The following is a 27,293-nucleotide window of genomic DNA, read 5'->3' as shown; positions in this document are numbered from 1 at the left end:
TATTTCACCGAGTGAGGTTTGCGAGTTCACATTATCAGGGGAGGATCTGTTTGTTTCGGTAGGTCTGCAGGGCGGTGAGAAATATAGGAGTGTTCGCGCACGAATGTCGTTATAAACGGCTGCAGCAACTGCAGTTGATACTAATCGGCGCCGATGTTCCCCAGTGCGCAGCAATTAATATTGTTAATATTAGGCGGAATAATTACAGAAATATCACGGAAACGAAAGAAGACGTACAAAATTAGCACATATTCTGGTATTAAGTATTTATTACATACAAGCATTTTTTTTACAATATGAAGTATTTGTTTCTTTTTTTGTTTAAACATGACTGATGATATTTAGCATTTCTTTTCGTTATTGTATATTTAGAAACATTCTCTCATATTCTATTTAATTATCATTATTATTATGTATTCTTATAGAATAGTTTTAATAGACTCTCAACCAAATCTAATAAAAATAGTATATGTGTACATGTGACGCAGGGATAATATACGGTGTCCAAACGGTTAATAAATATATATTCTGTCGAAAAAGAAAAGGGGGACTAATATAAATAACTTGATACAATAAATCGTAACGATTGCGGCCCATTACAGAAATTTTTACAGGACAAACGCAGAGGCATTTCTCGTGTGAAAACGAGCGATAAAACATGTCAATAAATCCGTCATTTCAAGCTATATAATGCTTTTTCTGCTTCGAGACATTCTCGGCGCGTGAACAGTGTGACTCGTGATATAACATGCGTTTTTCTGTATAAACATACTCAATAATATATATTCTAAAACGATCAATAATTATATCGATAAAAAATAACTTATTAATCGTTCATGAGAAAATGTATTCATCATTCAGCAAAGAAATCTCTCCCCGATGCCCGAAAAACAGGTCACAATATTACGCAAATATGCGAATAAAGGAAAAGCTTAAATTTTAACTGAAATTTAAACTGGCGATATTGATAAGAAAATTTCTTATACCATTTATACCATATATATATAAGTTAATGAATTTAATCGTAGTAAGTCAAGGCTCTTATTAAATTATAATAAATTTGATAAAAGGCTGTTAAGAGCAGTAAATATAAAAATTCAAATGAATTTATTTTCCAGTTATGATAAAATGCGCATAAAATAAAGAACAGGGAGAAAAGGGAAAGGGAACAAATCTCGCGCGCAAATGTACGAGAAAAATTGAATAACAAAACATAAAAATTTCGTATACTATAAATTCTATCTTTTTCTCTAGTGTCAATAATCGTCTCTTTCGACCATGCTTTCCGAATAAAACCGGGATAACAGAATTCATTTCTCTATCCTCATTATAAATAATCTATCGCCGAATCCTACGTGATATTGCACGATTTGCAATAGGATCAGCACAAAATATAAAATATGCTATACCGATATTATCGTCGTAATATTTTTTTATAGTGTGAGTAATGACAAATAATTTGCATCACTCGGATATACATGTATATTGCTGCGATATTTGCTGTCGCGCATTACTATTGCAATATCATTTGTATTTTTCTGCGTCGAGTAAAGCGCAATTAATCCCATCCGTAACATCTTTCGCGTAACAATTCTTACAATTAACGTTACTAGATCGTCACTCCATTAACTTATGCAGCGGCTATCTCACAAAGCACTCAACTCATCGTCATTGTTATTATCATCATCATTATTCATCACAGCTAGAGAATTTATGCTCGAGCCACGAAGAAACATAACAATAGCGAAGTCTAGCAGAAACCTAGAGTATACCAATGGTAAATAGGATTTCTAAATGAAATAAGATAAAAAAAAAAGAGAAAAGAAAATAATAAAATTGCTTGACTAGTGAGCGCACGCCCCGAAAATCTATGGAAGAAAAGTATTTTTCTCTGCTTACGGTTACTTCCTTCCAAGTTGTATCCGCAGAATGTCTCTCGCATCGGACGCGATAACGCGCTTAAAATCCACTCGTCTATCATGAAATTGTTACAGAATAGTACCTCGCTATGCTATCTCTTATCTTAGGGACATTCTCTAATCTGTCATTTTGGCAGATATATTCTCAGCTTTTAATTCAACTTTAATATATTTTTTCTTGTGCTATATTTATTTGTCAATTATATTCTCTTCGCGCGATTTCAAAATCTTTCGTCTCTATCGATTAGTATCTTGAAAATTGTATTTGTAATTTACACACGTATATGCGTGGTAAGGATGAAACTATGTGTATGTGAGAAAAAATTAATTTCGATTTGTTACCGTGAAATATGTTTGTATATTCGAAAATGATGTGTTACAAATAGGCCTCAATCCCCTCCAAAGGTCCTTTCAAAATTTATGTTTATCTAATAGAGCGTACTACGACACACAGACTGAGTGTCCATACTTGCTGTGTTGCATATTATTATAATTAATTAATATTATTTTACACTTTTTTCCGATTACGATCCTTAAAATTCAATACGTGAGGCCCGGGGATGATCTGTGTCCGATGCGGTGCCCTTCTTCATGCCCTTCTTTCATTTAGATATTCTTTCCAGACACGATACATCGCTCGCGACGGCGGTTATTTACATTATCCGAAACGACGTCTCGTTCTGTGCATAGCTATCGCTCGTCACGAGCAATTTGGCTATCGATTAACCAACTGCTTCTCCTCCATTCGTCCGGGAACGTTTAAGAGACACTTTATGAGAGTAGATCTGTAGACAGAAAATGAGAAGCTGATTTAAATGATACGGTTTAATTATAATATAAATAATAAAGAGGTTTAAAATATCTAAATACACGACTCATTCTTTTTTATTTAACAAAAATTCAATGATAAAAGGTGTTTTAATAAATCTGAGATATTCATATGGCTAAATCGAGTTTGATTTATATACCTGGTACTTGATTGTTGTCCTGTGGCTTGTTGATAAAATTGTCTTGGAACGGATTGACGTTGACGTTAGCGGTAGTGGGCACGAAACTCATCGGGGTAAACGGCATCGCCGCCGGATTCAGATTGGAGTTGAGGGTATCCTCGTTCGCCAGGTTGGGTGTCAGTTCGAGTATCGATCCAGTATCGTAGCCGCTACTGTTATTACTCAGAGTATCGAAGCTCGACAGGTCTAACAGGTTGTTGGTCACGTTGTTTTGCTTGCTACAAAACCAGTCAAAGGGAAAAAATACAGAGACTAAGTTGACAGCCAGACAAACTAACTAGGGACTACGACTTAAGCGACTATCCACGATCACTAACACGAAATCGCTGCCGCTAAATTAGCTAAGCCGACTGCGAGCGATTCGTTAACATCAGATAGTTAGAATCACTAAAACGAAATTAATTTGGATTTTTCGGTCGAACAGGAACATAGCCGCGGTACTAGATACATCTAAAAATGTTTTATTGAACTAAACGATATGAAGCTAGATAAGATAACTAAATAATATATTGATATAAATATAAAGCGCTTATTATATGCATCAATCTCTTTTTTTATCATATATCCTATGACTGCTTCTCAAATTGCAAATTTTAGATGCCACAAAAGGCAACTGTTTTGATGTAACTATCAAAATAGCTATCGCATAAGCGATTAAATCTAATAGAAATTATTTTTATACGTAGCAGTACTAACCGAAATAATCCACAACTTTTTGTGGTCCTTTGTGGTGGACATAAATCTGTATATGGCCGAATAAAAAATTGTTGGAATACAGCTAATATGTTACAAAATATTTCATCGATGAATCGCAATAGGTTTTCGTTTAAATAAGGTATATATGTGTGTGTATATATATATATCTGTATAAGGAGAGCCAGTTAATTAAAGAGATACACGTCAACTTTATAACCATAATAACTATGACTTGCTAAAACATATTACAGCAAAACAGCAAATACGAATCTAATTACATAAAAAATTTGAATTACATTTGATTACTCGTTGAGTCAAAGTACACGAGAGAAAAAAATTCATGCCGCATTTAATCTCCCCCTTTTCTTTTTTCTTCGATTCCTGTACCTGTGTAGTATATGTAAAAGTGTGGATGTGTATAAAGAGATATCTTTTTACGGAAAAGTTATTTCGGAAAACATATGGAAGTATAAATAGTACATAGCAAAAGTAGGCAGTAAGTTGACATATACCACTCGACGGTATCCAATACACAAGCATATGAGGGACGCAGACAATTATTGTGCAAGGAAAAGAACAAGCCACACCATATCAATGTTAAATGGTAACATGCATTGGTGATTTGCAGAGTTGTTGCGAAAATCAACCGCACTTACGGTATATACACAATGGGTCAGTAAATGGAAGAACACTTTTTAATACCTAATTGGAGGAAAAAAAATCAAAGAGAAATACTCAGCAAAGATGATATATTTATCATGTCTATTATTAAATGTTATGAAATAAAAATATAAATTGTTATTTCTGCCTCTCCTATAATGTAACTGCAATATATCGTTATTATTCTATTTTTCGCAGAAAATCATGTTAAAACAATTCATCCTTGCTGAGTTGGCAAATGTGTTGTGAAATCACAAAACGAAACGTTTCAATGAGTCATTAGATTTATACTGCTTGTCTCTCTTTACATTATGTACACTTTTATTTATTGTGTGATTTAATGCTAACTGTGTAGCGTTGTTGATGATTTCTCTTAGCGATTTCATGCTTCATGTACAATATTACATGACGTTCTTCCAACTCGCTGACATAATACCTAAAAATAATTGAAGTACGTACGCGACTAATTCCCGATAATCCTAGCTAAAAATAGTATATTTGTTGTTAGTACAGAGCTGAATATCAATTATAAAATATATGTAATTATTACAATAGATGATACAATATACATTCTCATACTTGCAATCTCATTATCACTAATAATGTTAGTCGCGTGAACCATTGTCAGTTAATACGTTGATAATCGTGCAATAAATCCGTATTGTTTTTGTAAGTGGTGATTCGCAATGTGTTTATTATATTCGTCAACCGTTGCTCTGACTACTTTTGCAATGTACAATGCCTGGTCATTTATAATATTTATATAAAGCGATAAACAATCGGTGAAATTAATATTGATAGGCAGTTCCTTTCATAGGGAGTCTCAGGAAAGCGCAGTAAACTTTTTTTCACTAAATAACTATTTATAATAATGTGTACATATGTATACATATATATAACTTTGAAACTTAATTAGTTTTTTAGTATAATTAGCTTTAGTATAATTTGACATTACAAGACACATTTTGAACAACATAATTCATTATATATACAGATTGCCTTTGATAAAAAGCCCTTAAAGAATTTGTCTAATAATTTTACATTTAATTATAAAGTCTCAAATAATTGCCATTTTAGAATCTCTGACATATACAAATCTAAAATTTGAAATAATCAATCTGTTCGTGGTGCAATAATTTGTTCACTGCGATTTAAAACCTTCGTCACGCCTATTTACAAATAAAATCATACAATATGTTTAATTTAATATATTTAATGTATGGCACGCTCTTTGTAATTTTATATATGGAGCATCTAGGAAATCTTTTTACTATTCTCGAAAGTATTCTTGAAAAGTAATTTTGAAAAGTATTCTCGAAAAATTCCGTGTAATATTCATAACATTTGATTTCTTGATTTTTCTATAACACGTACAGTTTTTTTCCTATAATGTGGGAATATGTGTTTAAAAGTTTTACATGCATTTTTTTTTTTTTTTGAAAATGATTCCTCTTATCGCAAATTTTAGTGAACTGTCTTACATGTATGATATATATATATATATATGTGTGTACGCTGTAATTCTTTTCGTGATCGAACTATCAATCGTGCAACCGATATTATTTTCGTTTATACCAATAATCAGTCCATTTTTAGATGAATAAGATAATGGCTAGTATTGTGTAATTACTTATGTTCTGCAAAAACATTAATCGCAAGTAATCGGCACGTCATCTATCTATTTTATTGTGTGTGTTTATTTCTTCTGATTCATTAAATGTAATTGAAGTTTGCTTGGAATATATTTATCTTATTATGTTTATGAGTACTTTAGCAATTACACAAAAATTAATTCCGTTGATATACTTCTTTCTTCATATTTTAATATACGCTTTTCGATCGCAGATAATTATTGGATACTAGCAGCCATATATCGCATTTAAATTTGAAGCGAACTAGCTTGAGCGAATCGCGTCGCAGATCACATGTTTCAATGCCCAATTAAATGCGCGTTATCGAAGCAAGCTTCGCGATTACTATGGGATATTATTGTCCATCGATCTAGCGAGAAGAGGCGCACGAATTGTATTTGGCTCTCGATCGACGACGGTAATAGCGCGAATCCGTGATTTAGAATTGGCATACTTACACAGTGGCATTGTCCAGCGTAATCGATTGACTGTTGATATCGTTTCCGTGATTCGTATGATGACCATTCAATTCCCCTTCAACGTTACCCTGATTATTATCCAATACAATTTTATTTTCGTTAATGCCGTTGCTATGTGTCGTGCCATTGTGCACTATGTCTGGCGTAAGCAGATTGTTTTCTGTGTGATGCGCGTGTTGTTCCCCGCTGATAAATTGCTGAGTCGCCTCGGAAATTAAACTGGCTGTCATGACGTCGTCACCTTTGCCACCTAGCACCGGTTTGCTCTCATCGCTAGGACTATCTTCCTTCAACTTGTCACCATCACCACCTTCTCCCTGTGCACATATTTGTCAATAACAAATGGTTTTTTTAATTTCATCAATTTATTTAAATATATAAAATCCGGTTTAGATGGATTTATTAAATACGATCAATTTAAAGAATTAAAAAAATATACTACATAGTTTTTTGTTGAAAAGGTGTTTTTTTATTATATTTAATTTATCTAATTTACCTTAGGTGTGTTGGATTGATTTCTGCCTCTCGTTCTAAGCATGATCGCTTCAACTCGTTTGCGCCTAGCGTTGCGCTCCTCTTCTTCCTTTTTAAGCCTCTCAGCCATCTCAATTCGTTGTCTATAATTTAAATATATATATATATATATATTATTCACTGTAATACAATCTATCATGAATTTCAAGAATAGACAGAAGAAAAAGAAATTTTTTTCAAACTGACTTTTCTGCCTCTTCTCTCGCTTTGCGCTCTGCTTCCTCTTTTTCTTGTTTTTGACGAGCTTCCTCTTCTCTTCTTTGTCTGTCCTCTTCCTCACGACGTTTAGCTTCTTCAATTGCTAGTTGCAATCGCTGTTCCTCTGCTTCTCGAGCTTCATTAGCTAAGCGTATAGTCTCTTCTTCTAAACGACGTTGCTCCTCTTCCTCTGCACGCAATCTTTCAGCTTCCAAACGCGCTTCTTCTTCCTGTAAACATTAATAGTAAAAATTAAGCTAACAGACCATATAAAAATCAAGTCAGTCTGATATTAAATTGATTTTCGTAGACGATACCTGTCGCTGACGCTCCAACTCCGCCTCTCGTTCCGCTTGTTCTCGAGCTAATCTCCTACGTTCAGCCAAAGCTGCTTTGGCTTCCTCTTCGGTAGTGATCCTGATTTTCGCGATCATTGAAGCTATAAAACGAAAATAAAATAGACAATTGCTATTAATAGTTAAGAGTTCATTGTTAAGAATTTTTAATAAACGATCGTTCGATTTCAATAAAATGTTGCTTAATTATACCTGACATATCAATCTGTTCGTCTAGTTCGCCCTCAGGTTTGGTTTCAGTCGTCTCCGTCGATTTCTTCTCCTGCTTGTTCTCTTCTTTTTTAGCGATTTTCGGCGATTCTTTTACAATAATGTCTGACAGATTTTCTTGCATTAAATTAGACTCATCCTTGACTTGTTTATTTGTCGACACAGGCTCCGTCGCTACCTTAGTGTCGTTAGTCATGGATTCAGCAATGTTCGCTTCCTGTTATTAAAAATGAAATTAGAATTCAAAAGTATACTTTATTATATAATTATAAATAATAATTATATATTTGAAAAAATATATTGAAATGTGTGAGAAAAAGAAGATTTCTTAGAAGTTACAGAATAAAGTTGCTTGTTCCAAGGAATCTATATAGAAGAACAAAATTTACCTGTATCTTTTCGGTGCCCTGATCCTTTTTCTCCTCGTTCTTGTCCTCCAATTTCACATCCTGCGCCTCCTTATCCTCATTCTGTTTTATTATCTCCGCGGTTTCGCGGATGAGCGGTACGTGCTCGACTCCCGGACTCTGCAGAGGTGTCGCTTTCGGAGTTATTCGCGGTGATGACTTGGCGTTCTTGATTAATTTCTCTGTCGGCTTTTTCAACTCTGTTGCTTTGGGTGTAGAAGGTTTCTTTGGAGTGCTATGGACCTTTGGCAGTGGTGGCTTTGAATCCTTCGTTAGTTTCACCTCGCCCACTAGATCTACGATAACAAAAGCGATTGGGATACTTTTTTTTCTGTCTGCGCGTGAAATTTTTTTTATATACAGTATTTACATGTGCAATTCTAATAGTTATCAGAAATTATCTATATAAGAAATGTGGGGTATATTAAAAAAAGAAATTCTGCAAAAAAAAAAAAAAAATAAACAAAATTATTAATTCACAAAAATATTCAAGAGAGAGCAAGAGAAATATACAAAAAAATTTTATATGAAGTCGAAACGCTTCTATACAGTTTCTGCTCGTCGCATCTTCTCAGAAATGTATGATACACTGTGTGCATATCGAACCCTTTCAGGATATACATATTATTATGTATATTCAATACATATTTCTAATATCTACATATATAATATTTATTCCAATATATCTAATAAATGTCAACAATTTCGACGAGAATTTGACTTTCATGAGTTGTTTGTCTTTCTTTGTTTTTAGATTTTCGGCCGATCTTCGGCGACCTGAAAGGGTCGGTGGATGGAGAAGTAAAATGAGCATGCTCACTGTGTTTCTCTGTGATCGAGACACCGGTACCGGCAATAGAAGCGGGCCGCGGTCGGCGCGACGCGGCCGTGCGGGTACGCAGATTGACGTTACTGCTGCCCACGCTGCTGGCGCTCTGCTGACTCATGGAACTGTGCGGTCGGGACGGGCTGTTGGGTGTCACTTCGCCGCTGCGGATACCTATGCGCACCCACCCAAGGTAAGTACATCTGTTGATCTATTTTTTTTTTATATTGATTGAACGCGATCGCGCAATTTTATCTCTCGACAGAAAAATATCGGCGCTGGGAATAAATTCCCGTTTGTATTTTTCTTTTCCTTGTTTTCTTTTTTGACATTCTATGTATCGAAATCGTATCATGTTATGCTTGCTTGTGTTGTGACGAACGCAAAGTGCAGCAGGCGAATATTGCAAGGAATCGAAAACGCAAAGCACCGCCACCGGTGTTTAAATGCTGTCGATGAGTAAAGAAAATAATCGAAACGAAAGAGTAAGCCGAAATAAAAATCAGAGATAAAATCAAGTTTTAATTGTGTAAAATAAGAATGTGAAAGAATTGCATAATTTGAGTGGGTTGACTAGGAATAAATTGCACACTAAATACGAATACAGTACTAAGTGAATTGCGAGATAATTTACGTGTAGGACAATGATAATAGAATAATAAAAAAAAACATGCAGCTTACCAAAACGTTAGCTCATACCTTTACCCTTGGTATCGAAAAGCCAGTCTTCCTTAATTAATAGGAGCGTTTTGTTAATCAATTTGGAGATCAAAGAACAGGTTGCATTAAAATTAATTCGAGCTAATAACGTTTAATTAATCTTTCCACTTTCGTATTATTATTATTCTATTTATATGTAAATAATTACTGAACAAAATTGTTTCTTAACAAAATTAAATTTCCTTGATGCAACTGGTTCTTAATGTTAAAAATAGCAAGAAAGTCTGTTACTGATAACATAATATTAAAAATTTGGAAAATGGATTAGTCACCATAAAAAATGTAACAGATGTAAAAGCGCATTAATATATTGAATTAAAATAATTAATGTCACACGACTTGATATTAGAAGAAAAAAATGGACGCTTTTTTCTAGCTTTACGCCCTGGAATGAACTTGGTCGTCCTAATTGATTCACAAAGATTTTTTAACGCTTATTTTCATGCATTTGTGCACCCAACTCAGATCACGTTGAGATTCTCTTAGATATACTCATGTATGTTGTCTTTGATTAAATTCTCATTTATAAGATCACGCTCCCAATTCGAAGACCATGTACCGATCTAACTTACGAAGCTTCTTATTAAGCAATGAATCCGACTGCATACAGTGAGAAAAATTAAACGAGAAAATTAGTAGAAAGCAAGTGATTAGTCACTTTAAGAAAGGCCGATTCTCACGAGAAATTTACGAAATTATAATATACATATTATAATATACAAATTATAAAAAATACAATCTATCATCGAGCTATTACTTAATTTCTGCAGCGTTTAAAATAAAATCTACGTCTCCTTAAAGTACATAAAAAAGCGGTCTTATCGTAAGAAATCGTGAAGGGTTTTGCTATTTACAGAGGCTCGACTTGCGGTGGGAGATTCGGTCGAGTTGAGTGCACGGTCACGCGCACTTACCTTGCTGGGCCTGCTGATGTTCGCGGGCCTTGCGGCGCAATCTCTCGGCGCGGGTGGGTCTGGGCATTGGCGCCGCGCCCGGCAGCGTGCCCATGCTACGCGAATTATCTGAGCGCTTGAGACTCTTGGTGCTCCCGGGCGCGGCCAAGTGCGACATGCTTCGGCTCATGCTAGAAGCGCTCTGCAGAGGCTGGCTCTGCTGCCGCTGCTCCGCGAGCGTGCCGAGTTGTTGCTCGGCAGCGCGTTTCCTAGGCTGCGCTAGCTGGTCCAGCCTGGACATGGAGTAAGTCCTACCTGGCGAGCGTGTGAAGGCCTTGGCGCTGAAACTGCGTGCCGTCGACGGCGGGCCGTCACGCGGGGACGGTATCGTCGGCATGAGATCGGTGCGTCGCCTGTTCACTCGCAGGTAAACCGAGGTCGGAGTGCTGGGTGTGCCACCGTCTTCGCTATCTTCACCTGCAAAGAATCTCGCTTAGGGTTGCCATGTGTGTGTCATTGCGAAGCGATGTCCGATCCGCGCGGTGATTTACAGAATTCAAAGAGTTTTTCCATCAACGCTTTCAAATTCATATTCTTTTTTTGTCTCCATTTTTTGCATAAATTGTGCTGTTTTGCTTTTCATGCTGTGACGTGTAGGGATAATGCTTAAGTGTATACACTGAGAGATATTTTGCTCACAACTGTGTTACGTAAGTGTTAAGTATGTTCGCTTGAATTTATAAAGATAAAGAGTTGGTGCATTTGGTGAATAAAAAAAAATCACAGAAAAATATATGGTTTAAAAGAAATGTATTTCTTGGAAAGAGAGAAATGTATTTAATGAAAAATATTTGCGTCTCTCAATGTAAATAAATCACTATGTTTTAAAGTTTAAAGTGACATAAGATATTGAGATATCGAAGTTGTGTATGTATGTTGTGTGTGATGTACGTGCTGTATAAATTTATACATAGAAGGGAATAATACGATATATCTTATACGAGTAGTATTAGGATAGCGAAGTAACATTTAAATTCAATCAAATAATTCCTGATAATACAACAAGAATTCAATTCATGCAAGCAATAAAATCTATATTATTCAAAAAAATCTATAGCAAATCAACGATAATGAATCGAAATTCTCATATTACTCTGTTATAACACTGATATAATAATATATATTATTGTTAATATCTACAAATTAAATATTTTCTATAATACAGCTGATGCTTTTTCTAATTGCATATAAGTAATAATTATCGTATATATAATCTCACAAGGTTCTGCAACTAGTAATTTAATCATCAGGTAATTGACTAACATGTGTATGAAATAATATGATGAAAATAAAATATTAAATGTGACCGACAATCGTCCTATTTAGACGTATATCTGTGGCGATATCTAAAGACCACAGTTTCTAATTGGCACGCTCTAATTTCTAAATTTCTTTCTCGACATTATAAATTTATCGCTTTCATCAAGTACACGTGTTTCAAATCCGTTTAGTAAAATTCATTAACAAGTAAATGGAATTATATATATTAAAACGAGACTAAAGCAATAACTACGACTTTACTCGCAACTAAAAATATTAATAGTGTTTAGTGATCTATTCGCTTTAATTAAACACAATAGATGCAGGGATCACAAAGGATAAGACAAATTAACGACACACACACACACACACACGAACGCACACATTGTTGCGTGATATTGGCTGCCATGTAGTCTCATTCACAAGTGATCTTTCGAAAGAAATTGCAAAATCCACCTGACCAATACCATACAACCTACGGAAAGGAAACTACAAGACAATTAATGAGAGAAAGTGCGCGGGAGTATGTTTTTTAAACGATGTTAAATGAATGTGACATGCGGCAGTAAAGTATGCAATGAAGTAAAAGAAAAATATGATGTAGAATGAAGAAAGAGAGATAGAAAGGGAGAGTTTGAGAGTGTATGCTAAATAAAACAAGAGAGATAAAGGGTCGATATTCATTCTCGAAATGAATAGAACGAGCGATCTCTCCCGGCTTTCTTGCAGACTTCTGAGACTTCAGGACTCACCACTGGCAGCCCGCTGAATCATGGGACGCCTAGCGTCGTTATCGGACTTATCATCGACGGCAAAGATGTCGGTTGTGGGGGGTAGAGAGAGGCTGGCTCTCTTATGCTTGGCAGGAGTTAAAGGGGGATCGGGGCTAGAATTCCAATTGAACACCTCGTACATGGACGAGGACATTCTCATATCTGCAAACAAACCATTCAACGCAACGCAAATATATTAGGTGTTCCGCGAAAAATCTTTTGAATAAGATCGGACGATTGGACGAGAGAAGTAGAATGGGAAAGCATGAATATACATTAGCATAAGTTAGAGATACAGTTGCGAATCGTAATATTTTCTCGTTTCAAATATATATACAACCATTCTTCTTATACAAAACCACCACCGATAATAACTACAGATGATAGCAAAGAGAAGATATACAAAGAGAGAAAGAGAGGAAATGTAAACCCTGTAGTTAAAGATTATTAATTTCTTTAGAGATATATATATTTTTTCTCCGTTTCTTTCATTTTCTTTAGTAATATTAAAAATGTTATTTCTTTGAAACAAAAAGTAAAAAGAAAATACGTGTTTGCGAATAGGAAAGAATGAATGAAAATGCGTTTTCGGGAGAATAAATGCTGTAAATTAAGTAATTTGTGTGCAGTGTAAACGAGAAAAAAATAAAAATCAAAGTATGTCGCGTTAAAAAGCAAAACTTGCAACTTATAAATATCGCGGGATTCAAAACGTTCTCATACTCGCTGTATAATCAATTTCAAGCTGAGAAATACACATATACATATAGATTCGGATATCGTTTAAAGGGACATTGTCATAAAGAATATATACTGTCACAGAATAGGCTATAGGATGTAAACCTGAAAATAAAGAACTAAAGAAGTCAAATTTACATTGTAGACAAGGTCACGTTACAGGATTTAACAGTGCCGAACAATCGTTCTTTCATGCTTCGCGGAGTCGACTTCACTTGTAAATAATCGTGTAGAGAAACTGTGACGATGATTCTATATTATTTATAACAAGATTATTTTGAAACTATTGCACGTTAGCTATCTCGTGGTCTTACGCTCGAAACTCGCTTAAAACTTAATTAGTCGGTCAATTTCATCCAGTAGCAAAACAATTTAATAAAATTAATTATTCATTTTATGCTAATTTCAGTAATTATAATAATTGTTTACACATTTTATTAAACACGACATAATCAATTAAATCACTTTCTACACTATTTTCTATATTATGGTAATAATATGATAAGAAACACGAGCTGTGTTTTTTCACAGCGAGTATACGTTGTGAAAATTTTGTTTATCACGTTTTGTGTATTTTTCGCGATAAAGTTTCTCTCCACTTTGTGCATGGCGCCATCGATTGTGATCACTAAAAAAAATATATTATTAAAGGTATCGAAAGTGATCGCCTGTAAAGTATTACGAGAAAATGCGAGTCGCTTCCTTGTACTGTTTATCTGGATAGCTCAATATTTCTGAGCATTGGAGTAAGTGACGTAGAAATATTATTACAACGATGATGCGATTAAATAGCACCATCCTACGTGAATCCGCGATAGAAAGAACGATTGTAAACCCGAACGATAAACATTGATCGATAGATACGTCAAATATTCGAATAAATAAGATGGAGCAGGCAGAAGAGAACGGGCTGATTCGCTGGCACGATTTATTTTTTTTTTTTTGAAATCGTAAAAATCCTACTTTATTACTTAATAATGCATGTATCATAATTTTGTCCTTCGATTTTTAATTATTTTAAAATTTAACGCGTACAATAATTATATATTTTTTACTTTATTAATCTGTCATCTGTATTTTCAGATACGTATTAAAAATAACATATAATCCGTAAAAAAGATTAAGGTGGGAAAAACCGCTGTAAAATAATATTTCATTCAAAAAGTGATTTAAGCAATATCAATCAGCCGATTCCTCTTTTAATTTATTTCCGTTTTACGATATACAACGTATTTTACGTGCTTCGGTTCGTATTTATACTCACATGGAAGTACACCAAATCCGCTTACGAGCCGTTCATCGTGCGTGTTTGCATCAAGGACTGTTGTTGATTCGACTGAATTTACGGTAAACATTAATTTGCATTCCACCGGTGCACGGTGCAATACCAACGCGTGTTTTATTCACACTTCACGTGTACGAGATACGGAAAAGCCTTTAACACTTTCAGCGCGCTGCTGCCTGGTTATTTCACATTATATATATATATATTGCGCACATATTTTATGAGAAATTTCTTATACATATATATATATATATATATATGTATACATACACACACGTTACGTTTCAATCTCTCTACGATAAATCAAGTATAACGTGCGTCATATTACACATTTATGGTCAGCTGCAAGCATCTCGATACGCGAATCGTATGTGAAAAATTCTATTACTTCTCTAAAAAAAAGGGCAAGAGATCAATTAAAAATCTGAGTGAAAATATATATTGACGTTCGTGATAACTATGAATTCTAGAGAATAAAATTATTATATTGATTGAAATAGATATATAAATCGAAAAATATAGATAAATCATTCAGGAAAAATACTCCAGATACTACTGGAGAATTTCTCATCCTCGAATCGTTCTCGCAAAACGGAACGCTCAAGCGAACATGCAGCGAGTCTAACATTACGCGCTGAAAGGGTTAATCAAATTTCCATGTGCGACGTGTACAGTCACATGCTTATCAAAAAACGACCGTTCTCGGTTGCTTTTTGGTGAACCTTTCGTGAATTTGTGATTCGACTCGGTTGGTTGAAAGAAATATAAATCTACTGACCTTCGCCGGGTTTCCGATCTAGTCCGCCGGCGGAAGTGGCTCGTTTTTTGCTGCCATCAAGCTCTCTCTCGGAGGACCTCCTAGTGAGGGGTTGCGCCGCCGAGAACATCATGACATTCGTGGTGGAAGTGGCCCTGCGGGTTCCCCAGAAGGTGGAACCGCCGGTATCGGCGGGTTCCAACATTCGCGGTGTGGAGCTGCCGAACGCGAAGACGATGTGCGATCTTTCGTTCTTCCTCTTCGCCTCGATACGCGCCTCCCTCTCTTGATTCTTGCGCAGGATCGCTTCCCGTCTCTCTCGTTCCGCCTCGCAAATCAGCCGTTTTCTCTCCTCCACTTGATTTCGTCTGCGTAAAGAGAAACAATGGATCATAATTATTCCACATTTTTTTCAGACTCGCCACTCTCCACTTTCTTCTCTTCAACAATTTTAAAAAACAGGGTGTATACTCAAATCTTAGAAATAAATTCCCTGAGGCTTCCATGATTTTCCAGGTACTTTTGTTCAAAATTTAAGTATTTTTTAAATAATATTTAGAATACAATTTTCCAATAAGTTTATATGTTATATATAGATTTTTGACATATACTTTATATAAAACTAATAAATTTTATATTCTTTGAAACTATGTTTTAAAATCAAAGAAGCAATTTAAAAAAAAAAATTCAATGATTTTCCAGATATTTTTGTTCAAAATTTAAGTATTTTTTAAATAATATTTAGAATACAATTTTCCAATAAGTTTATATGTTATATATAGATTTTTGACATATACTTTATATAAAACTAATAAATTTTATATTCTTTGAAACTATATTTTAAAATCAAAGAAGCAATTTAAAAAAAAAAAAATTCAATGGATTCTTCAAGGTAGAACAAAATTGCCTGAGAATTCCAGGTTTTCCAGGTTTTTCCAAGAAGTGTACACCCTGTAAAAGCCAACGAAAAACGAGTTTATATTATAGAGAAAGAGGGGTGAATCGAGTCGAATCCTTCGTTAAAGCAATTATTCGGATTCTCAGCAACAAACCTGTCGTTGTCGCGCGATCTGAGCTCGTCGATACGTCTTCGGCGCTCTTCCTCGCGTTGCTCGCGGAAGCGTTGCGCGGCGAGCGCCTGATGTCGGAGCTCCTCCAACTTCCGCTGCCGCTCCTCGTTCTGCCTCTCGCGGACGAGCTTCGCCCTGTCCAACTCCTTCGAGCTTCCCGTCGAGTCCCGTCCTGCGAACAATCCCGTCAAAAGAACGTATTCAGTATACGTCCGTTTAAACTAGTTATAAACGCTCAGTTTGTGCTGATGAAAACTCGGTTACAGATAAACAACGCGTCTTCTTTTAAAATGTCTCGTGACATTTTTATAATCGTATCTTTATTCAATTATATATTTAGAAATTTTCAGTTAAACAAATTTAATTTGTATATCACTAACAAGTTTAGAATTATATCCAAGTATTAAGAGATTATTCTTGATCGTGGATAGATAAATGAAGATTGGAAAATTTAAGTAATTTTATTTTATCGGATAAGTTTATATTGCACATATACAGTTTAGTGTAATTATATTAAAAACAAATTTCACTATTAGCTGAGCTAAAGACATTAAAAAATAAATAAGTGTAATAGATATAATTAAGTAAAAAAAAATGTAACGCGCTGATAAAAATAATTAATTTATCAAAACAAATACTATCGTAAATTATTAACTAAAACTAATTTATATAATAAGATAGGAAAGTAGAGGAATAAAATAATTAAGGGAATGTGCCGACCTCATCTCACTGCTCACTAGAAAAGAGAGTTTATACATCAAGATAAAAGATAACTATTTACAAAATATACAATCCGAAATAAAAAAAAAAACGTAACGTAAGATATGATGTCTTAAAAATAAAGTACATCCAGCATGAATTTAATAAGCTATAGCTTATATAATATGCAAAATGAATATCTATCACTGTTATTTGTTAAAATTGCTATAAAGATTGAGTGTTAAAAAGCGATGACTCGTTAACGTCATCGAAAGAGAGGGTGTCTAGTGAGGAGGAAAGGAAAATGGTCTGTACAGTGCCCTTGAAAACGTTGATACCTTCATTATCACAAGGACGATCACCGTCGAGGGAATCCTCATCGTAGAGACTTCGCCGGCGCTTCACATCTGCCGAGAAGAAAGTGAGAGTGCGTGTGCACGTAAGATTTGAGATTAAGATTGCAACACGTACGAATGAATGTATGAATGAATTTAATGAACGAATGGATAAAAACCGTGAATATTGGCATGTACTTGGCGTATATAGTACTATGCACTTGTATATACAGTTAAAGTGAATAGTTACATGCCACAGATATTTGATGGAGTTAATGTAAGATTGAGGATAAAGAAGATAAATAATGAGCATATCGTGATTCGATGTTAGTATCAACATTATAGTTAATATTAGTAAGTCCTATTAACTTTTTATATTATATATAAATCCATAATTTCATTAACAAAATAATTAAAATTGTTTGAACAAAGTAAAAAAGAAAAATAATAAAACAGAGGGAGATGTTAATTATATTTATTGTTTTAATATTAGTGTGCAAAGTGCATTGTGCTTGGAGTAATTTCTCTGTTTATACCGTAATTTCTTATATAGAATATAGTCCCTTTGTGATATTTATATTTTATATAAAATGAGAAATTTTTCTGAGCGGCAGTTCTATCATGTAATTTTCATCCGTTTTTTCTTCTAAAAAGATAATCAGATTCCACGAAAAGATTGTAGCGAGTCTTCAGACGGCTCGTTGCAACCATAGACGGTTTATTTTATAAGCAAGATGGAAGACGAAATTATTACTGCCTACTATATATATATAAAATAAAATCCTTTCCACCGAATGCAATATTAAATTAGTTGCGCGGAAGCTTATTTCAAGACGGATAAACTATATAATAGCGAAAAAATTGCGCGTCATATTTAGCTAGACCTTATTACATGGATCAAGGACTAACGCTACGTAAAAAGTTTCATATGTTCCGTATTATCCTCTGACAGGATCAGAAAAAAATTCTGACAGAAAATGCAAGGAACAGAGTTAGAATTTACTGGAAAATATATTTTATTACGTGAAATAAATTATTAACATTCTTAGAATTAACAAGGAAAATTATATACAATAGTGTGTGAAACTATATAATTTATTATTTCAAAATATAATTTATTATATATTTATTATATTTCAACGGAATGCATATGTGTCAGATATATGCAATAATATTTCGCAATATATTGCAATAAGCCTTTAACATCGTTTGTCAGATTCACAAACGCATCAAAGGATTGGTATTAAAATGAGAAGGTTAATAATTATGTATCAAACACTCATTCCATTAAACAATTGTCAAATTAGACGACTCGTTAGCTTTGCACAATCTTCTGTAGGATCGTTTTTTCACGATTTTCGGCCGTTAATCAATGAAAATCGGCTTAATTAAACTCGGTTACAGCAGTTTGACAGATCTATGTACGCAATTAGGAGTTATAACGAACATTCTGTGGTCAGCAACCAGAAGAACAAATGTATCATTTATGTCACGATCCACATTTCATACCGAGACGTGACATATCCGATCTTCATGTTGTATTTACAGCCAGTTAATACGATTCTCGTGCAAATAAAATTTTATACCAGGATTTATCACATTTCTCGTTAAATAAGGGCGCTAATATGAGATTTATTCAGATAGGATTAGTCCTGCTAATTGTAACGTCAACATTTTAATTTCAAGTTGCAGAAATTATCGGAGCAGACATTAGTCATTTATTAACCATATGTATATAAATCATACACTCTTTTTGGATAGTTAAATAGAACAGAATCGCAATATATCGTTTTTCATTTCACGAGGTTTTGGAAGATTAAAAGTGTCTCTCTGCGCATGAATGTGTTATGCAACAAATCGGGATGCAATCTCGGTTGACACTCGAATGAGGCCGCTTTTTTTGTAAAAAAAAAAAGGGAGGTAAAAAAGCACACTCACATAAACGTTATCAGAACACGCTGATCAACTCGAGGGCATACCTGATAAAGCGAGGGAATCGTCGTCACCGCCGATCTGCGCGAACCAATGCATTGTTTGCTCTGCGGAAGATAAATTCCAAACTATACACATTCTCTAAATTGTCGCGCGGATATTAAATGTCCTTGTGTCGACAAAAGCTGCGAAACCGATTGCGAATTTAATAAAGAACGACGCGATTTCAAATTTTAGCGTTTTAAAATTTTTAATTAAAAAATCGAGAAAAGCACATGGTTCAATATTATTATATATTAGATTGTTCTGAATCGACTGATCCTAATTAATATAATTAAAAAAAAATATCGTGGATATATTGTTCGATACTATGATTTATTTGATCGCGATACATCTTACTTAACAATATTACCAATATTATTTCGATGTTGATGACTGTTTAAAATTAAATATCTGATTATACTCTTCCCTTTGGTGAGCTTATTTAAAAGCAATTAAATTGCGCTACGAATAAATTTATCTGTCTTTCTCTCTCTCTCTTTCTCTCTCTGCAACGCAAACTCATTAATAAATTTCTACGTTTGAAATTAAATTTTCGAGTGACGAAGCATCGATCGCTAGCTCGTTATCTCACGCATACATAACCGATGCCAACGAAGCCGTTCGCTATGCAGCCGATATCGTTTGAATCCGATAGGAACCCCACTTTCTCCTGCTTTCGTCGCAACGCGGTTGGCTTATTTTCGTCCTCCGTCGACGATCCGTTTTCGACGAGCGTCAACGGAAACGACCGCCGAGCTGCCAATGTGGTTTCCGGTTGCTGATTGCAAATACCAGGTGGATGGGAAAGAGTAGTGCGAAGTGGAAACGATGGGTCGTAATAATTGGACATGTCATTAATAATGCGGACGCGGAATCGAAAGCGAGAAAGAGAAAACGAGAGGAAGACGAGAGCAGAAAAGAATGTTTCGACGCCATAAATATGGGATTATATCGCAAATACGCAGAAAAGAATTCTCGATGATAGCAGATATTTTCCAAAAATGTGCGATAGAAAATCTCCTTTTATCGAAGAAGAAAGCTAGGCAGAGTTATGTGTATGTAAATGTAATTTGGAAGATGGATTCGTATCGAGTCATTGAGAAAACTCGATATTCAATGAAATGGTAAATAATTATTCGAGTGCAGAGCGTTTTAAAATTTTAAATTAAAAAAACCGAGAGAGAAGTACGTGGTTCAATATTATATATTATTGTTCACTTAATCATTTATGGGAAAAGTGTCAAATGCCTTATATTCTTCAACTTTGCCAAGTCATGGATTATGGAAGCGAGAACATTTTATCGTTCGCACCTGTGCACCAATGCATCGCACTTTTATCAATAATTTATTTTTTCAAGACTACATATATTTATTAAAAATAATTGGAACAATTTCTAAGAATTCTGTAATTAATTTCGAATCGATAGTTTGCAATTAAAAAGATAATCCATATTAAATTGATAATATAGGATACAAAATATTTTATGCATTTCATGCTCTTGTATTATAGATTTAAAACGACGAAAGAAAAGCTCGCTACAAAACTCGATTCTCTTCTTTTCTGTCCATTATTCTGATCAAAAAGATTTCCTCTACCGATTATGGAGAGGAAAGAAACTTTAAAAGACGTCATAGATACGTAAATACGTCAAAGATATATGACGGGACATAAATATGTCGTCGGAGGATATAATCGTGCAAAATGCATCGTTCAGCATGCAGTTCCTAGGGCAGTTAATCTTCCGTTAATCTTCGAAAACGCATCGACGTACAATGCGACCTGATCCATTCATCTCTCTGAAACCTGTCTTCCGCACGATATCGCTGTTAATTCTCCCGCTTTTGACGAATGGGACGGAACAGCAAATAAAAAACAGTGTACCATATATGTGGTCGCGTTAAATGTGCGCGAAAAATTTCAGTAAAATAAGAAATCAAAATGCTATGAATGGATTATTTCTAGAATAGAAAACCACATTTCAAATGCGAAAAATAAGCTTAGAGAATGAAAGAAAAAAAGACGACGCAATCTGTAGAATTGCTTAGGTTTAACGAGATTAAAAAATCTGTTCGTTAATGAACGCGATCGCGTAAAAGAGTTTCTGAATAAGTAACCTTCTACGCCAGATATTATTTTATCCGTTAAAATTCGCGAAGAGGTTTATAGCATCCATAAGAATTTGCGACGCAAGAAAGATGAGCAGACAATGAGATAACGGAGACAATTTAAACAAATGGGACACAAGTATGTCGTGCGCCATCGCCCGAAGGGATGCACTCGTGCGAGTCGGTGCATCTATCATGCAGCTGCAGTCGCGGCCTCCGTCTTGAAGGCTCAAACGCCGGAAAATCCGTCGGTTGATACACACAGCTCTGTTAATCTCTCTTCGTGTGGAAGTGGGTCGGGAAACAATGGGATCCGTCTCTTCCATCTCTCGTCGCCTCCGCCGAGAAGATTGCACGTCTTTCCATCTCGCTTCTATATCTGTGTCCCTTTCTTTCCCTTCTGTGTTCACCTCCGGGTTTTCCTCTCGAATCTATCATTCAGCCATTCTGCTATTCTATCTTATCACTTTTATTCAAGTGGCGGTGTAGAAATGCAAGCAGATACGCGCGGATTTTAAGATACGCGAATGATCTATAAGGAAATGTTGACCTGCGACTCGAATAACAAAGTTCTCTTCGAGGATTGTATCTTTCGTTTGTTGAAGTGATAATGATCGCGTAAATTGAGCCGATTATACTTTTATAATAGTACATATATAGAGAGAAAACATATATTGCTATAAATAAATTTGCATCTTTTAATTTTAGATAATAATAATTTTTGTAAAATTTTTGTTTTAAGTTATACGTATTTTTTTTATGATTCTTGTGTATTTTTATAGTTAACATATACCTATCATTTTACATTTTTTTATATTTTATGCGCTTACATTTTTTTTTAGATTTTATGCATGATCAGTTTTCATTTATTGATTATATTATATTTAAAATTTTATTTTATATAATTTTTATAAAATTCTCTGATTTCCTGGCGTTAATTAATAATATTTAATTAAATCATAGAAATCGTGTTTACGCAAATAGATGTGGATGATGTTTAAAATTATCTCCGTTTCTGATTCCCGAAAGGATGCTAGTGTTTCACTAATATTTAACGACTAAGCGTGTTTCTTAAGAATCGTTTACATTTAGAATTTAAAGTCTGAACAATTCTCCGTTTGCTGGTTAAATAAAGGTGCTTTAAACACTTTGCAAGTATCTTCCCAGTTTTTAAATGGGAACAAACAGTCTGAGAAAAAATACATAAAAATTTTTCTTCTGGAAGTAATATTTTCTCATTTTCTTTTCTCTCATTTTGTTCTGACAGCATTCGCTTTTAAAATTTTATAAATCTCATTACATTTCCAACTTATATATATAATTATAAATGTGTGTTGTTAATTAATATCATATTTAATAAATTATCGAAATTATATATAGACACACAACACAAATTCATATTTGTTTCACGCATCGAACTCGTTAATCCATTTAATTACGTTAATCATTGAAACGTATCTAATTACATCGTACAATAAATGCAATAATTATATATCGTGCATTACCCGTCTTTTATTCAAACTCAATTTTAATGCATTGCCATGAGCACTATTTTTTCGACCAAATGAAGGATTTATTAACAATTGCGGGCACTTTTCGCAATTGATTAAACTAACGTCTTTTCCCGCTGCAGCGCGGAGCACAATTTAGGTGTTATTAAATCCATTTGGTCGTTTTGCCAATCAAACTGAGAGAATTGCATTCGTTATCTATCGCGACCCAGAAGTCGTACTTTAAATTCGTCGCGATTCGATAGCGTTTTCGATGCCACCACGGATTGGAAAGTGGTTTTCCACGCGAGATTAATATTGTTATCGGCTATGGAATATCGATGACGTAGCTAATCTACGAATGTTTCCGTAAAGAGATTCACTGAAAACTTTGAATTTATCTGAGATACTTTGCAAATTTATTATTCTTGTGCAATTCTTGTTTCACAAAATGATTCTGATTATTTTTGGAATAAGCTGCAGAGAAATTTTATAATTTTATAATAATTTCACGAATGTTTACAACTCAGAAAAAATTTACATAATGTATACTAAACATATAACGCTGTTTATATATTGATAGACTTGATGCAGAAATAAATATATATATAGATGTGTTTACTTATTAAAGCTAATTGACGTTATTAATTTTTATTTTTAATATTGTGAATAAATCTGTGCGATAATAATAATATATACTAATATTCATAATAATATTAATTTTTTCTGCACCTACAAAAATACAATCTACCCGAAATTTTCAGTATTTTTCAGGTTTTTCAAATAAAACTAGCGTATATGTTTGTATATAACTAAGTCACTATTTGTACAATTGTACAAATAAATGTTCAGGCTGTGCTCTCAAAGGCTATAGAAAACATCGGTGCACACAGAGTGCGATATTAAAAAATACATCATGCCCAAATCCGCCGTGTAAATGTTACCATGAGAGATATACCATCGAATGTCATACTCGGTATGAAGTAATGAAAAATTCTCAGGCTGACACTTTAGGATGTCGACCAGAATACACAGAAATTGTTGAAAGAAAAAAAAACAATAATCTTATTAGCAAATTAAATAGAGCATTAATGAACGCACTGTGTTGTATCATAGTATAAACTCTATGAATATACATTCTGTATAAAAAATAAAAATATGAATTAGAAGTAGTGCTTCGCACATCTCTTTGTAAAACATTGCAATTTTTCAATTGTTTAAATCAGATTTATTTCTATTATTAACACATAAAATATCAAAGTATTCACTGAAAAAATTGTATTCTAAGCGCCAAGAGGATCCTCTTAATTTAAGAAATTCCTCTAAAATTTTAGTAAATTTTTTTCTAAAAATAAGAATAAATTAAGAATATTATCTTAAATTAAAAGGATCCTCTTGGCGCTTCGAATACAATTTTTTCGGTGTTGATTTGTTTCGAGATATAATAAAGTATCGATTATTTCGAGATACAACGCAGTGATCTCTTCTGCTCGAAAGCATGTAATGCTTCATTATAGGAAATAAAAGTGCCTTAAAACGTGATCAATTGCATTTGCAACTTACCCTTCGTGAGAGAGTGGCGATTGTGTGCAGAACTGGACCTTTGGTTAGTTTCCTCAGGAGCGGCTCCAGCTGTAAAGAAAAATTCTCACATAAAATAACTTCCTTCATTGATATTCCTGTTGGCTATTAAAGATGCGAATGTATGCTGTAACGCAGTATATATAAATTTAATTAAAAGCATTCCACGACACACGGTTTCAAGCATCTTGTGCCAGCGTATTAGTATTCTAGTGCACTTTCATCAGTCTCTCTTGCAGTGGTAACAACTGGTGTCATATTGTAGAAGATATACAGGAGGCAGAAAGTTTAATCAAAATTGCTATTTTAAGTTATCGCAATGAAATTCTATATTTAATATAGAATTATCGATTTTATAGAATTTTGGTCGATAATTGAATTGTGTCAAATAACTCGTGATTTTATAATTATATAATTTCGAAATATTTCAATTTTTGATAAAAAGATATCACGACAACATTAATAAGCAGATGAAAGACAAATTTCCGAAGTCTGTCGTTAAACGCGAGAAAATTTCGTGTCGCTTAATCGCAAACAAATCCAAACTGTCAGCAATTGAACGAGGCGAGACATTCATACGTGACGTGAAGAAATTACATTATACTGACGAATATCGAGCGATGCAGGATACTGCATACTTGGTGTACGGCGCGCACACGTGTATACGGTGGTTGAACTTTGACATTTCTCGCGCGGAAAGGGATTCCTGCTTTCCTCTTACTTGGAGACATTCACCGATTCAATTGAGTGGAAGTCGGGCGCGTATTCGAGTCAGTGAAAAGATTCGATATGCAGGCTCGTGTCCTCTGAACGAAGCGTATCTTGAACATAATTCACTTTGAGACTCCAATAGATCTCCTTCTTATCTCTGCAGAGTCCGAAGATTTTTATTGCTACCTGATTTCGAATCCGAATATAATCAAAACGCAAATGGAACAGAGAGTTATTTTTTTCTAAAAGAGTGGAACCATTTGTTTAATTTCACTTTAATTTTTCAAACACAAGCAAGCAATGTATTTATTTATACAATATTTTTATCTGATATTTTATTATTCATATTTTATTATTTTTTTGATATATTTTGAAAAAGTCACGATAAATTAAAAAAAGTATATATTAACAATATTATACAAACATAAACACATGCATAATTAAAGTTCAAGAATAATGAAGTGTTTAGATGTTTACATTTACAGTTAATTTAGGAAACTATAGCGTTACAGTTTCTAAAATGTTAAAATTAACATATGCAAATTCAAACATCTGAACTATGAACAAAGAATAATATTTTCAAGTTAATATGCGAGAGACGAACCACTATTTTTAATTTTAAAATTCAGCGCGGTTATTAAAAAAAATAATAAAATAAATCGTCTCTTCGTATCTGCTTAAGCAACAACGGAAGGGAGTACTTAGGTTCTAATTACAGCGAGATAAGATTTTGAGTGAGAGAGTGAAAAGAGGATAATTCGAGCAGGCGGTGAATCTTCCTTCCTATAACCGGATCCGTAGTTTAAAGTATCGGGCGGTGGATAATGACGCGGAACGACGTCAGATGAGGACGCTAACGATGATAAGGCTAGACGCGGCGAAGAAAAAGTATATTTTATCGCGCCTCTCGTCTTCGTTCGCCACCAATGGCCGTTCGAAAACAGCCCTCGAGTTAAATTTGCGCTATTAAGACATCATCGTCGTAGTCTGGCGATAATAAGAACGGATAAGGCGAGACGTTGATCAAGATTGTGATAAAGAGACATGATTTTCGCACCCGACGTGCGTCGTGAAGAGGAAAAGGCGAGGCGCCGAATGATAAACCGGAGGAAGACTCTTCGCGGATTAAAGACGAATGTGTCAGACGTACTTTGGAAAATGTGGTCGTGATTTGTCAGGATTAAAAGAGCAGCTCTGCGCGTTAAAAGGAGGGTCCGAAGGACTCTCAAAGGACGACGTTTAACGAGTTCCTTGTCGTTACGTAGTAAAGTAATTGCTGGTTTTATGTTCAGCGACACGTTGAAGACATATAGCCATTTACGCTACGGTTCATTCTGTCAGTGAGTTAATACAAAAGTAATTTCTTGCTGTGCTTATATTTGAGTTTAATTATTGTGAGTACCTTTCCGCACCACCGCGTCGTGATTTGAAATATCGTAATAAAATAGGTACATGCGAGTATATCTATCTTACCCAAATATATATTTACGAATTTACGAAGCGTATAAAGAAATGTTACTTGCCCTAATAAAATACCGCTCCGCAGGGAATCGAAAGAAATTGTAGTAAAATTATCATTATGATAAAGGAAATACTTGGTTTTTGACACGATCATAATTTTTACAGAAGATTTCATCATCAGGAAAATTTTTCAACATATTTTTATTATTATTATTATTCTAGAGCTTGCCACAAAAAATACGTATTTTGAGTTAGGCATTACTATATATTATTTAAATCTTAAGTTTGTATCATACACACATCTGTTACAAATATTGTACATAAGCTTTGCATTAAATTATTATTTATGTTATATTGATTATTCACTTACAATAATGAAGTTATAGTAAACAACATTGATGCAATTATTATAGTAAAAAAATATATTATATATACATGTTTATGAGATATAATA

At 34.2% G+C, this 27,293-nt stretch overlaps 1 protein-coding gene across 22 annotated transcripts in view; it reads right to left on the bottom strand.

The window, feature by feature from the left end:
- Positions 1-251: 251 nt before the first annotated feature.
- LOC114932668 (uncharacterized) overlaps positions 252-27,293 on the bottom strand; it is a 158,408-nt gene continuing 131,366 nt past the window's right edge. For 11 of the 22 annotated variants that reach the window (XM_085482841.1, XM_085482843.1, XM_085482844.1 and 8 more), the window contains 17 exons: positions 24,650-24,718; positions 19,496-19,555; positions 17,520-17,588; positions 16,465-16,654; positions 15,434-15,780; positions 14,635-14,706; positions 12,612-12,794; positions 10,855-11,016; positions 8,921-9,100; positions 8,083-8,396; positions 7,676-7,910; positions 7,445-7,566; positions 7,116-7,357; positions 6,892-7,012; positions 6,375-6,712; positions 2,888-3,147; positions 252-2,704 (listed from right to left, as the gene is read on the bottom strand). In XM_085482841.1, coding sequence (XP_085338967.1) covers positions 2,691-2,704; positions 2,888-3,147; positions 6,375-6,712; positions 6,892-7,012; positions 7,116-7,357; positions 7,445-7,566; positions 7,676-7,910; positions 8,083-8,396; positions 8,921-9,100; positions 10,855-11,016; positions 12,612-12,794; positions 14,635-14,706; positions 15,434-15,780; positions 16,465-16,654; positions 17,520-17,588; positions 19,496-19,555; positions 24,650-24,718 — 2,978 coding nt within the window. In that variant the 3' untranslated portion in view covers positions 252-2,690. Of the gene's footprint in view, positions 2,705-2,887; positions 3,148-6,374; positions 6,713-6,891; positions 7,013-7,115; positions 7,358-7,444; positions 7,567-7,675; positions 7,911-8,082; positions 8,397-8,920; positions 9,101-10,560; positions 11,017-12,611; positions 12,795-14,634; positions 14,707-15,433; positions 15,781-16,464; positions 16,655-17,519; positions 17,589-19,495; positions 19,556-24,649; positions 24,719-27,293 lie in introns of all 22 variants that reach the window. The other 11 variants (XM_085482835.1, XM_085482830.1, XM_085482826.1 and 8 more) reach the window with 9 other exon arrangements.

The sequence above is a fragment of the Nylanderia fulva genome, unplaced genomic scaffold, assembly GCF_048542155.1.
Source record: "Nylanderia fulva isolate GAGA-0341 unplaced genomic scaffold, ASM4854215v1 Scaffold22, whole genome shotgun sequence".
In the NCBI taxonomy this organism is placed as follows: domain Eukaryota; kingdom Metazoa; phylum Arthropoda; class Insecta; order Hymenoptera; family Formicidae; genus Nylanderia; species Nylanderia fulva.
This window is presented reverse-complemented; position numbering and strand designations above follow the sequence as displayed.